The sequence below is a fragment of the Colobus angolensis genome, unplaced genomic scaffold (genome assembly GCF_000951035.1).
Source record: "Colobus angolensis palliatus isolate OR3802 unplaced genomic scaffold, Cang.pa_1.0 Scaffold57, whole genome shotgun sequence".
In the NCBI taxonomy this organism is placed as follows: domain Eukaryota; kingdom Metazoa; phylum Chordata; class Mammalia; order Primates; family Cercopithecidae; genus Colobus; species Colobus angolensis.
This window is the reverse complement of record NW_012119265.1, coordinates 3,729,455-3,744,105: the sequence shown is the minus strand read 5'-3', so window position 1 is coordinate 3,744,105 and position 14,651 is coordinate 3,729,455. Positions and strand designations below refer to the sequence as shown.

At 41.7% G+C, this 14,651-nt stretch overlaps 1 protein-coding gene across 1 annotated transcript in view; it reads right to left on the bottom strand.

Moving 5' to 3' along the window:
* Window positions 1–1,697: 1,697 nt before the first annotated feature.
* Window positions 1,698–14,651, bottom strand: part of FBXO34 (F-box protein 34) — a 70,982-nt gene continuing 58,028 nt past the window's right edge. Inside the window, exon 2 of the mRNA XM_011961857.1 lies at window positions 1,698–4,916. Coding sequence (XP_011817247.1) covers window positions 2,777–4,916 — 2,140 coding nt within the window. The 3' untranslated portion in view covers window positions 1,698–2,776. The remainder of the gene's footprint in view (window positions 4,917–14,651) is intronic.

Sequence of the window (14,651 nt, the reverse complement as noted above, 5' to 3'; positions counted from 1 at the left end):
CAAGCACAGAGCCACCAATGTGCTTAGGGTTTGAACAGTCCTCTCGTATGGCTGTTTTAACCTGGAGTCATTTTAGAGAGCCTAAAAAAGCAAATGTTAATCTTACCTTGGCCCTTCCTTAGCTTTCAATTCACTCCTTCGTTGGGTCTGGACCATCCACTGGGCAGGGGAGAGGTGAACCACTCCAGGGACAAGAGGGAGCAGCTCCCTGACTCCTCTAGTTTCCATGGTTCTGGTTTTTGCTTCAAATGATCAAGTGAGGGCTTGAAGTACGAAGTAGAAAAGAAAAAAACTAAGCCAGGTGTATTGAGTCCCTGAAGAAAAGCTGAGGGGGGAGTTTTTCCCTTTTTTGATGGGGGCAGGGGTGCAGTGGGGAGACGCTAAGGTGCTGCTGCCCACACTGACACATCATTTCCTTTCTTGAATTCTGTGATCCTACAGCAACGCACGAAAGCAGGTAGTGCGGCACTGCCGGAGACATTTTAAAAGTGGGCTGTTTTCACCAGCTTGGCACTAGAGGGCCCTGAAGAACAGCGTCTTTCACCTAAGGGGAAAGCTACACTTGTCTAGAAACGAAGCCCTGGGAGGGGGTGTCCTCTGATGCCACCTGCTAATCCTCCACCTTTCATGCAGACAGCACTGGGAACCAGGTCCTGCCACACAGTTCAAAACAGATGACTGGCAATTTCTGAGGGACCCAGGTACTGCATGCCAACTGGGGCTGGGACATACTTACTGTGCCCTCTGCTCTTGATCACTTTAACCCCTCACGCAGTCACAGCTTTCTGTCCCACATGAAAACCAGATCAAGAGTGACTGACTTGTGAAAACCAACCAAGAGAGTTGTTTATCCAGTGTCCACGTTGGGCCAATGTAGAGCCAGAGTCAACGTCAGCCATAGCTGACATTTACAGGCAAGTTGTATTCTAGGTCCTTTATGTTAATCTCCTTTAATCCTAATTACGAATCGTAACAAACCAATTAAGAAGGCGCTACTGAGATGGCCAGTTTAGAGCAAATACAAGGGCAGTAGGACAAACACTGGAAACCTCAGTCGAGGTGATAACTAGGATTTAAAAGCATTTTCCAATATGCCTCACTTGGGTACGTCACGAGGAAAAACACTCTTGAAGGAAAAGCTATTCTCAGCCTCCTCTTGATCCCATGTCACAGACAAATATGATGAGCCTGGAGGCTGCAGCCTACCATGTCACCAAGCACATCAGCCCAGCACAGCGCCTCCCCTACAGCCACATACCATCCTTCTCCACAGCCTGCAGCCGACACTGGTCGCAAGGCTTTTTGGTGGGTACTCGATTTCAAGCCAGCCTAGTTTTTAGATCTTCCACCCACAGCAGCTTTCTGGGGCCCAACACCTCCCAACCCCACCAGGCACTACACAGCTACAGGCCTGAATAGATCCTTAATGACTCCCAAATGACACCTAGATAAGCTGTAAGAATCTCCTAGATAACATGTCACCTGAACAGGAAATACAGTGGTTGTGAACAAACAAACTGAAGAACTGAAGGGTTGCAATAATTTAAACTTCAATGTTAAGTGAAGATGGCCTCTTCTCTGACAGAAAAAAACATCTCCAACAATTCAAAACAATTAAAAAGAATTCTTATGATTCAATTTACAAGAACCTTCTTCAACACTGCATCAAAACAGAAAAAATCTTTGCAAAGCTTGGGTTCCATTTAAGATGCATGTTTTTATTGAAGTTTTAAAAAAATTTTGTAACCAGACAGGATAAAGTAGACAAGAATGTTATGAGCTAACTATATAATATTCTCTCAATGTTGTGGATCACTAAAATATAATGAAGGATTGTTTTCTATGCTAATTTTCAGGTTGTCCAGTTAAACCATTATTTGGTATCCTTTGAGCAGGTTAGCCTTTCAACTATTTAGTTTCTTCTCAGAAACATTCATATATTATACAGGAAATATTCATAGTTTATTTGGGAAACATTCATATTTTATACAGGATGTACAAATTTAAGACTAGACAATTAAAAAAACACACACAATTATAGCCACAACACTATCCTAGCTGCATTGTGATTATGTTGTTCAGTTAGCTGTCCATTATATACAACTGAATTTTAATCGTGCTATTTACAGAGGGGCCAAAGCACTCATCTAAAGGTAAAGGCGCTCAGGTTTAATGTGTACTTTCATAGCCCTATGAAAACACAACCATTATATACACTGTAAACACCACAGGGCATGAAATCCATCTCCAGCCACAAACATCAATCTCACAGGATCAAGCATACGAGGTCTAAGGTGGGGTGCCTGACTCTTCTTTTTAAGAATACTTTTCATCTAAAAGTCCTGCTATTCTTTTCACAGGACACTATTCACTTATTTCAAAGATGGTGCCAGTGCTCAAAACATTTCTCAAACCCCTTTTTGAAGACTACCTGCAGCGTGTCTGCAGTGAACTCTTCTGAATGTCCTAGATGGTGGTGAGTCTTCATCCCTGGAGGATGGGTTTGATTTAGGAAAACAGGCGGAGTTATTCACAGGCAACTGAATCAAACTGTGGGATACCACCCGGGTTCAAATGTGAGATGCCACTATAAACAAGACCAATTTTTTTGTACGGCTCGTAAATTTAGAGTTTAAAAAATGCCTGAGCAATGCGGTCCTGATGAAGTACAGATTCTTCTAGAGTGATGACTCAGGGGGCTACGCTCATTTGAATGGTGTATCTAGGTGTTTTGCAGTTTTAAAAATTGGTCCTTTCGTTGCCTCTCACATGGACTTTAGTATTCCTCTTCAGCTTCAGTCCCTTTTGCTTTCTTATGGATTGCCCGATTAAAGCTGTGGCAGGCAGGAACCCAGTGATTGTCATGAAGCCCCAGCTTACAGCCAGGGAATCCTTTCTGAGACCGGTGGCAGCACATCCAATACCCTGGCCCATAGGGCAATGCCTGGCAATAGGGCTTGGGATGCCATCGGCACAGGGACACATCCCCTTTCACATACTTTTTCTTGCACTGTTTGCAAGGATCTTCTCTGTAGCGTGGATCTCGAACCCAGCGAGAATCTGCTGGCCTGATATTGTAGTACTCAATGATAAACTTGAAATAGCAGCAGGTACATTTAAGGGCCACTAAACTCTTGGTGGGAAGTAACCTGAAGATTTTTACCATAATGTGGTGGGGCAGAAAAGCCATGTACTGCTGAGGCTCCAAAAGCTGCTGGATTTTAAACCTGGTCTCCAGGAAGTCATGTGACACCTGCTTCTTCCAACTGGATGCCTCAAGCACTGGTAATGTACTTTCCACAGAAGAGGCTGGCGGTACAAATGGCTCAGCAGACCCACTTTTTTCCTTGGATGCACTGGCACCCCCAGCAGCATCTTCAAGCTGGCTGGCCTCTGAAGACTCTCTTGTTGTGCTTTCATTCAATTGGGAACAGTCTGACAAGTGCTGACCAGGTGGCAAAAAAAACAACATCCCTGGGAGTGGGTCTTCACAGGAGTTTAAACTGGAAGGCTGGTCTTTCTCTACCTTGGACACAGTGATACTAATGCACAAAGATTCTTTTCTTCTTTGATCAGGATTGTGGCTAGTAAGCGACACGAGCTCTCTGCTCATACAATCAACAGCATCTGTGGGCAATTCAGAGGCTTGGGAATAGGTATGAGAAGAAAAAGGTAACCCAACGAGTTCATCTGTCATTTCCACATCATACCTGTTGCTGTTTTTCATGGCAGTTTGTGAACCCGGCTCTAACTCTGCACTGTCTATGTGGAAACTCACCCCTGCTGGCAATGGGGGGCAGTCCTGAGAAGCACTGTCCCAGGCCTGGTCCTCTTTAGGAGAACAATGATCAGCTCTTGAGGGGCCACAATCCACAGATACAGACCCCACAGGATTCACCTGAGTGTCAGGTGCCTCCAAGGCGCCTTTCTTTGTTTTGCCTTCATCAGCCTGAGTGCTATTTGCAAGCAAAACTCTGCCCACATTTCGACGAAAGCTGTTATTCCTTGAGAGGCTCCCAGGCTCACGCTGGCCCTGCCGCTTCAGGCACTCAGACTCCAACTTGGCTACCATGTCGAGGACACGGACTGGTTCGCTCTGTGGTTCACCAACCTCAAGATTTCCCCTTTCTTCACAAGCTCCTGGGGCAGAACAGGACTCAGTGGCTGCGGGCACACCTCTGGATTGGCCAGAAAACCTCACAATGGCAGGTGAGTTTGTGCAGTTTTTTGAACAGCTAGCTAGCAGAGCACTGGCTCTTTGCTCCAAGAAGGCAACCATCTGTATAACTGACAGAGGCCTCCCGGCATAGACTCCATCCCCACTGTCACTCACATAATGCACAGAACAGTGCTCAATGCCACATGCAAAAGGCTCAGGTTGGTAGCACCTGCTGTTAACTTCCTTCATCCTTTCAACCTGTACCTTGGCTTTTTTAAGATCCCCTGATTTTTTCCTTCTCTTAGTAGCTCTCCCATCAATATCCCAGGAACTTTTTATTTTCATAGATCCTATCCTGTTACTACACTGGTGGGCTGCAAAGAATGCAATTTTTTCCTTGGTATTTCCAGGTTTCACAACAGCCCAGATATCAAGTGGTCCTTCTTCTTCACCCTGGTGGATCGTTGCAGATGGTGCATTCTTTTTGGTTTTAACATTCAAGCTGCTCTCTACAGGACTCTTCCCACTCATACTGCACAGAACATTTGGAGAAAGGATCCCAAACGGCTTTCGAGATGATGCTTTACCAAGAGAGGCTGAAGGAAAGACACTGGGTGTTATGTGGCCAGCTTTGCATGTTTCATCATTTACAGCCTTTTGGTGGTTCATAGGAGTTCTCTGCGTTTCCCTGCTGACTTCCGGGGGGTGCTCTTTCTTCTGGACCTTCCAATATGGCTTTAGGTGCATAACAAAGCCCCTATAGGAAAGAAATACACATTTGATTCAGAAACCAATTTTGTTTCTAGAAAAAATGTTTTTAAATTTAAGCTCAGATGGTTCTAGCAACTAAGAAAAACATTTTCTACCAGTTCACTAAATCTTTACTAACTCTCTCATGATAGCTAGTTTTTACTGCACGTATCAAGAGTAACAAAAAGCAAAATATAACCAGTTTATATGGTGTGTAGTACTTTTTTTTTCTTACAGAAAATAAATCGGTTTTGACTGAAGAACTTCAGAAACTGACATCAGTTAACATTTGGTAAACAACCTTTTAAATTAAAAAAAAATCTGAACTTCCTGAAGACACCTAAGTATTAGGCATAGAAGAAAGGAAAGTATAAAAAGAACTCCTCCATGATCCCTATTAGGTTTTTAAACACTCTTTCTAGATCATCACAATTAGCATTTTATTAGTTGCAAATAGCCCATCAAAATTATTGCTTCCTGGCCGCGCATGGTTGCTCACGCCTGTAATCCCAGTACTCTGGGAGGACAAGTAGGCGTAGCACCTGGGTCCAGGAGTTCCAGACCAGCCTGGCCAACATGGTAAAACCCTGTCTTTACTAGAAGTACAAAAATTAGCCGGGCGTGGTGGGGCACCTGTAATCCCAGATACTCGAGAAGCTGAGGCACAAGAATTGCTTTAACCCAGGGGCGGAGGCTGCAGCCAAGATCACACGCACCACTGCACTCCAACCTGGGCAATAGAGTGAGATTTTGTCTCAGAAAAAAAAGAAAAAGAAAAAAAAAGAAAATTATTGCTTCCTAAACTATTCCCATACCACTGAATACTGAATATTTAGACGTTTATAATTTTTCACTTGTTTCCTTGTGTACTTTGCCCATCTATTAGTCTTGATTTTCTAAATAATCTAGGTGTAGAAACATTTAACTGTCATATTTCCTATAACCATCTTAAATACAGACCCTACAGTACTTATTAATTCTAAAACCATTTTGAACTAGTTCAGAAAGATGGTGCCTTGTTTTGGTCCTTGGCCAGGGGTAGAGATGGGAGCTATTTCAGAAATGAGACAAAAAGATGATTACATGCAGAGACTAGTGTTCTAGTCCCTGCCACATCACTGATTATCTAGACAGGGTGATTTTACCTTGGGCAAGTCACTTCCTCTCTCGGTCTCAGTTGAAACGTTAACTGAGGGGTTGAAATACTAGATAACCTAATGAACTGGTCAATGTACGATTTACATAAAATAGCACACTGCTACACAAAACACCCTGGACGGAGGAAAGAGTATTTTCTAGGGATGCCTGGACTCCTGCAAAATAAACTTAGAAACTAAAATAAATATCTGCAGTCCCAGTTTGGTGGGAGTGAGGCAACCGCACCTACAGGTCTAAGCACGTGAAGTTTCACCTGCTCTTGCTCACTGGGACAGCAGCTGAACACATACATCTCAGACAGCTCAGTATATTCATCCTCTGCTCCACATTTACTGGGTGCCAGCCATATGGCAGCCTCTGTGGTAACTGATTTCAGGTTATCAGTTTTAATCACCAAGAATGAAAGTGATCGTCTAGAACAAGTTTACCTTTCACTTCAACTTTTAAATCCTACATTCTAGTATCAGATAAAAGAAGAATTATGGATACTGATATCTTCTAGCCAGATAAAAAGAAATTTTGCATTTAAAGCATACAAAAGTGTTTTTTAAAAGATACCCCTGAAACAGGAGCCAAGCATGGTGACTCACACCTATAGTCCCAGTGCTTTGGGAGGCACAGGTAGGAGGACCCTTTGAGGACAGGAGTTTGGGACCAAGTTTATTCCTGGTGATTAAAACTGATATCTGAAAACAGTTACCATAGAGGCTGCCATATGGCAGGCACTCAGTAAATGCGGAGCAAACGAGGATGAATATACTGAGCTGTCCAAGATGTATGCTTCAACTAGGAAAGCCTGGACAACACCGGAAGACCTCATCTCTAAAAAAAAAAAAATGTTTTTGATTAGCCAGGTGTGATGGCATGTGCCTGTAGTCTTAGCGAATGGGGTGGCTGAGGCAGAAGGATCGCTTGAGCCCAGGAGTTTAAGGTTAGAGTAAGCTATGATCACGCCACTATACTCTAGCCTGGGCAATACAGCAAGACCCTGTCTCCAAAAACAACAAAAAAACAAACCCAACCAACCAACCAAACAAAACCTTTGAAACAGATATTATCAGGGTCTTTCTGATCTTTGGCAATTTATAGTCTAATCATCTGTAGAGATCTTCCCCCTTTCTGCACTGTGACATTTTTAATAGCTTTCTATTATTATACTGTATAGTCTTACAAATACAGCTACCCAGAATTCAAGAACAGATGACATATAAATGAATAAAAGAGGCACACCTAGTGCTATCTCTCTATGCCAACTATTTTCTGGGTTTTCATATCCGTTCAACCCCATTCCTAAATGAAATGAAAGAAATGGAAGTGTCAAAAAACCCAATAAATTCTCACATAATGATCTCATTACACAGTATCTATGAACAAATTTAATTTAAACTTTAGCAGTATGTGCACCATTTTGCATTGCACAATATGTTCTCTTCGACTTCTTCCCCCATGTATTATTTTAGGTGCTATTACTGACAGACAGGGACATTAAAAAGAAACTAATGTAATTACAGAAGGCTTTTATTTGTATTCGAGCTTTAAAGTCAGTTCAACTAACACTTTGTGTACAAGATTTCAGCGAGATTAAAATAGGAGATGATCCCAGGGAACAGATGTGAGGGAAGGAAAACAGCCAATAAGGACACACAAGGTGACTGCTGGAAAGTGGGGTGATCCTGTGAGACCCCTGAAAGAAGCAGGACATTTAGGCACCAGCTCCAATCCCTCACTGGTTGAAGGTTGCCTGAGGTTAGCCTTTCCCCCTCATGTGCGGGGTTTGAAAGCCCTGAGGCAGAAAATAGAAAGCTGTTGGCAAGATGTAGAGAAATTACAAAAATCTAAGTTTTGTTTGAAACCAGTGATGGCCTGAGAGGATATAACGCAGGGAGCAAAGGGCATCTGCTGCAAAAATCCATAAAGCAAAAACTTTAAATCTCTAACACATTACAACAGATGGTGGCACTTTCCCACCCCCAAGTCACCCCCACACACAAAGACAGGCATGGGTGGGGTAAAGCTCCAGCTAGGTTTCCATGGTTGCCTACCTCTTCATCACAATTGTATTTTAAAGTATCGCTATAATAAAGTCCTGCTCTCTTGCAATAAAATAAAATGCAGGTTTATAGCACCTACACATCAATGTTCCCTAGATTCTCAGAATGGCCCTTAGAAGAAATTAAGATCCCCTAGGCCCACTGAATCACAATTTCTCAGACTGGGAATCTGTTTTTAATGTTAGGTTGAAATTGAAAGGGACTTTAGAGGTTATGTGTTAGATCTAATGTAAAAGTGGGATTCTAGATGTGGACTTGGGTGCTGGGCTACTAACAGGGGTAAGGTGGAACCGCCCAACAAAAAGTCAAGCAGACAGTCCATACTGAAGCACCTCATCAAAGGGCTGGGTAAAAACAAGGGGAGGGAGAGCATTAGGACGAATACCTAATACATGCGGGGCTTAAAACCTAGAGGACAGGTTGACAGATGCAGCAAACCACCATGGCACATGTGTACCTATGTAACAAACCTGCACATTCTGCAAATGTAACCCAGAACTTTAAGTAAAAAAAAAAAAACCCACAAGAAGTCAAAAGTTCATGGTGGAGGGGTGACTAGAAGCTGAGAGGGTGAGCACCAACGACAGTGACTCTCTCACTAAGCTTGGCTATGAAGGACAGTCTCAACATACCTGTCACCTTAAATCCTTTCCAGGTCTATGGGGAGATACAACAGTGAACCAGGTATAATTTGAGCAACTTTATTCCAGTAAAGGCCCAAATCCTGCATTCAATAATTCCACTATTCCTTTTAGACTCTAAGTTCAGCTTAAAAAAGAAAACTCTCACCTAAATAGAGTACACACTCCCCAAAATGAAGCCATAAAAGACAACTAAACTTTCCTTTTAAAAAAATGTACTTGGATAAATCCCAACACCTCAAGAGTCATACTAACTCTTGTCCACAGAGGGGTAAACCTGATCAAGAATCGAATGACAATATGTGGTCAGAATAGGGGAAAGGACGAGATTTCTCTTACTGCTAATAGGAAGCCATAATATCAAAGGCAGATGCCGGTTTTCTAACTTGTTAGTCTTCAGCCTTGCTCATCAGAACAAGTTAGAAGATAAGGCAGTTCATGTTTCTTTCTGCTTCAGTAAAGGCACAGGAATGCTAATTCCAAAAAGGAGTCACTTATTAGCATAAGAGCCACTCTTTATTTATAAAACTCGGAAAAATAATGGCTGGGGGCAGTGGCTCATGATAGTAATACCAGCACTTTGGGAGGCGGAGGCGGGCAGATCACGAGGTCAGGAGTTCGAGACCAGCTTGGCCAACATGATGAAACCCATCTCTACTAAAAATACAAAAATTAGCCGAGTGTGGTGGTGGGCGCCTGTAATTCCAGCTACTCAGGAGGCTAAGGCAGGAGAATTGCCTGAATGCGGGAGGCGGAGGTTGCAGTGAGCTGAGACCGCATCACTATACTCTAGCTCTGGGTGACAGAGCAAGACTCCGTCTCGTGGCACAAAAAAAAAAAAAATCGGAGGAATAAAAATAGAGTAGTATACAAAGGCCCCTTCTCATTATATAATACCTTTAGAGAGGAAAAAAGTATACAGTAAGGAAATTCATCATTTGTTTCTTAAAAACTGTAGAAGCTTCCAGAGACCATCTTATAACAGCCTTCTTCACTGGACCATTGTACAAATGATTAGCAACTTCAGCAAAGTGCTGCAGATATATATAATGAAATCCTTGTTTTCAAAAATGAGGAAGCACAAATAAAGTGACTTCTGAAGCCCCACAGCTAGGCAGTGGTAAAATTAAGATTAGAATTAGATAGGAAATACAGTCTCCTGGATCTATACTTTCCCCACTAGGAAGGACGATACATCAAAAACCTATGATAAATTATGACACAAATAACATGAAATAATTCTGACAGCATCTATTCCAAGAACTTTTATCTTTCAAATTAGGTCAGTTTTTCATCAGTGCCGCATAAAACTACTACACAGAGCTGTGATGCATTAAGGCAGACAGATCACATAAACCATACTAATCTAAAAGCATATAAAGGCTGTTTTGATGGCTATTAAATTGGAAAAAATGCCAAGAGCAGGAGGGTGTGAATATAGGCAGAGGCACCAGAAAAGACGTCCCCCTCCATATGTCTCTAAGCACTGACAGAAAGAATGCATCCAACTCCCACAGCATGCCTGTTTTAAAAAAGAAAAAAAGGGGGGAAAAAAACCCTGTAAGTCAGAAAATGCAGTATTTCTCAAATTAACTTTCAAAATATTGGGGGATGACTTTTTTGGGGAGGCAATCCACTCCTTTTCTTTTTAGGGAATATTCTCTAAAACCAACTCATGGAACTTCTAATTTGCCTTACGAGGATTGGGTGGTTAGGGTTAGTGGTGCACGACAGAAAAATCCTTTATTGTCTGTTAATGGATACTGAGTAATAGAGAGAATGGCCTTTGGAAACACATGTATGGTTTTCAAAAGCTCATCGCTCACAGTTTCCACCTTAGAATTCACAATGGTATTTAAATACAGCACCTACCTGCTTCAAAGTTATCTAAAATACTGACCAAATGAAGCTAACTTCCAGAAAGTAGAGTAGATAAGCTTAACGGGACAACCAAGTATCCAAAACATATTAAAAAGGAATATTGACAAGTTGGGAACAACAGCCACTATACTTTGCTTTTCTATTGTGTTCACAATCAATGCAACACCTAATACTGTTGGACAGTATTACAAAATAGTGAATTAGTAATATTATGCAAATTTACACAGGTCCCCAGCCTGCTTTTGTTGGAGCAGGGAGGGAAGAGAAGGGCCTGGAGGAAAGAACTTCTGCTTAGGCTGTTGTGAATTATTAAATAACAGTTCAGGATAGAGACAAAATGAAGTATTCCAATTTGTTAAACTTAACAATGTCTAAGTTAATCTGTAGTCATTTCCTATTGCTCCTGTGACATAATGCCAAACACCCACAAAACTCCAGCATATCACATTTACTGCTACGCAGGCAAATGAAAAGCCTACCACCGGTAAATGCCACTAGAATGAACACCAAAATGCAGATGAAACCTAATAAAAAGTTAAAGTCCAAAAAAATTAATACATTTTGAAAAGTACATTGAGCATTACCAGGAAAATTTAATTTCCAAGGATTTTCAGATATTCAGAGTTCCTGTTAACAACTCTCTTGCACGTTTTACCTATTCTAATATTTTTTTTACAGAAAATGAAGGAAAATAAAACTCCTATCCCTTTGCATAGCAAACCACTACTTCCTTGAGTGGGCTGACGCTTGCTTTTACTTTGAAACCAATCATTCTTCCATATGACAAAGATACTTTGCTTGGCCAACTTTAGTAAGGATTCCGAACTTTCTTCTAGGCCCATCTGTGCAGTTCCTTACAAAATCCAGTTTTAGCAAAAGACCCCCTCCCATCTTCAATATCTGATCGAGTTCTTCATTTTCCACCATCTCCCAGGTCATGTCTGATCACCCTGGCTTGTCTTCAGCAAGAATCCTGTTAGATGGGTTTAGCCAGAATCCCCCTTACTCCAAATGTTTCCTCTTAGTAGTTTACCTTCGACTGATCCCTACCCTGTTCCTTGCCCATGATGTATTTGGAGTTGAGGCCAAACTCTTTCCTTTGCTGCAAGATCCCGTTGCAGTGGTCCCTATATACTTATCATGACGGTCCTGAATAGTCTTCTTTGCCCACCTTTAACAAGTATCATTAGTTTTTTCTTCAACATACATTTTTATGTAAACATAAATTTTTTAAAAATATTTTTAAGGCAATAGCAATTTCTGACATCACTTGCATATGCAGTACTTTCAAAGAGTTGATGAAAGCTTTAACATATGCCCTATTTGACCAAAATGTAACTCAAACAAAAGGCTCTCTCTCTTAAGGGATAATATTCAAGATTCCAAGGCTAACCTTGAATCCAGTTCAAAAATCCATTATGTGTCAAATAACATTTGATATGAAAAATAAGAGTACAGCTACTAATTCTAGAGTATAAATGCAACCCGACACTGCACATGTCTGCCACCACACACACAAATCCCTGGCTGGACAATGATTTTAGGCCAAGTACCTAACACATGCCACCTGGGCACAGACTGGCCCATTAACACAGTTATACGTAACTGAACTTTAAAATGGCTTAACCTCGGGGAAAGAAAAAAAATAGGCTAAAATAAAAGTTCAGAGCCAGCCAGGCATGGTGGCTCACATGTGTAATCCCAGCACTTTGGGATACCAAGGCAGGAGGATCACTTGAGCACAAAAGTTCAAGACCAGACTGAGCAATATAGGGAAGTTCCCTATTTACCACCTCCCCCACCCCGACCCCGCCAAAAAAAAGAAAAAAAAAAAAAAGTTGAGCATGGTGGAATGTATTTGTAGCCCTATTTGGGAGGTGACCATGGGATTGCTTGAGCCCAGGAGTCAGAGTTTGCAGTGAGCTACGAAATGCCACTGCATTCCAGCTAGGGCTAAATAGACAGACTTGGTCTCAAAAACAAGCAAACGTTGGTAAAAATTCAGGGTAATAAGTATTAGTGCACCAAGCAAAAGAGTTTGCTTGCAAGCCAGGCACAGTGTGGCATACCCCTGTAATCCCAGCAACCCAGGAGGCTGAGGTGGAAGGGTAACTACAGCCCAGTTGTTTGAGTCCAGCCTGAGTAACACAGCAAGACCTGGTTTCTAAAAATAATAGTTTGCTTATAGCATCAATGTAGACAAAAGAGTTGGCAAGTTAAGACTACTGTCAGCAATACTGAGTGGGAGTGAAGGGGGTGGGGAATTACTTCAGAAATAGGCCCTATGCTGTTTACCAAAGAAAGGCAAAGTCACTGTCCTACCTGCGCATCTGTTGAGTAACTGTTCTTCCTTCTACCACATGCCTCTAGGATCTGCTGAACCAAGACTGAAGTAGCAATATGTGCATTGGCTGGTTAAGGTATACTCTGTTTAGAATTACTACTTGTAAAGAAATGAGATTTATGTTCAACAGAAAACTTAAAAACTTGCTGTTTTGGTGCCTGTTTTTGTAGCTTACCAAGGCAAATGTAACTATTGGGGTTAAAAATCAGCATTCCAAGGGGTACTGTGAGAAATAAATCTATACTATAGACAAATCAATCATTGGGCAACAAGAGCCCAAATTGTAATGTTATCTGGTGTATTTGTCTTATCCTTCAAACAAAACTATTCCTTAAGTATACAGAGGGAATCTTCATCTTTGTATATTATTCTGCAGAATCCGACAATACTTGGAATTCCTAAAGCCTTATATAGAGGATAACGGCTTAGACAAAGGATACAGAGCGCCTAGTTTCAAGGTAAAATTTGGGCCTTTGGAACCAGGTTAGCATAGATCCAGGATTGAGGGAGAGGAGGCAGGTGATTAAAGGAGCAGTTACAAGTCCTACCCTACAGAAATTCCTGAATGTCAGTATATATTACTTAATATGGTTATGATCATATTGTACATACAATGTACTTTTTTATCACAAGGAGATATTTTCCATGTTATCACATGGTCTTCAAAACCAATATTGTAAATGTGTAAGTACCAGAGTATATTTAACCATTCCCTCTAAACCTGGACATTGTAACATTTTCATGAATACAGTCTCTTAGGCATTTAAGGGTATGTCCTTAGAAAATATTTCCAAAAGTGAAATTCTTGAGTCAGAGTGTATTTTCACAACTGGATATATCTTGCCCAACCACTCTCCAAAGGGATAATGCTAATTTTCACTGCTACCAGCAAGACAAGCGTGCAAGTTTTATGACAAGGGTTTTGTATCTTAAAGAATTGTTTTTAGGCCTAAGAAAAGAAATCAAGGTAGAGCTAGAGATAAAAGGTACAAATGAGACGAGAATAACTTGTTTTTATTCTAGAACAGTAATAGCTCTAATACCTCTATAATGTTTACTATGTGCCAGGTACTGTTTTAAGCTCAAAATACCCATAAAATCCCAAGAAGTACATTACTCTTATCTACAACTGTAGATGAAGAAACTGAATCAGAGATGGGTTAAGGAACTTACAAAGATCAAGGTCACAATACCCATAAAAAAAGTACATACTCGCTGGCCGCAGTGGCTCACGCCTGTAATCCTAACACTTTGGAAGGCCGAGGCGGGCAGATCATGAGGTCAGGAGATGGAGATCATCCTGGCTAACACAGTGAAACCACATCTCTACTGAAAATACAAAAAATTAGCCAGGTGTGGTGGCACATGCCTGTAGTCCCAGCTACCCGGGAGACTGAGGCAAGAGAATCGCTTGAATCCGGGAGGCGGATGTTGCAGTGAGCCCAGATTGTGCCACTGCACTCCAGCCTGGATGACAGAGTGAGACTCCATCTCAAAAAAAAAAAGTACATACTCTTATCTTCAATTGTAGATGAACAAACTGAATCAGAGACAAGTTAAGAAACTTGTTGGCCGGGCGCGGTGGCTCAAGCCTGTAATCCCAGCACTTTGGGAGGCCGAGACGGGCGGATCACGAGGTCAGGAGATCGAGACCATCCTGGCTAATA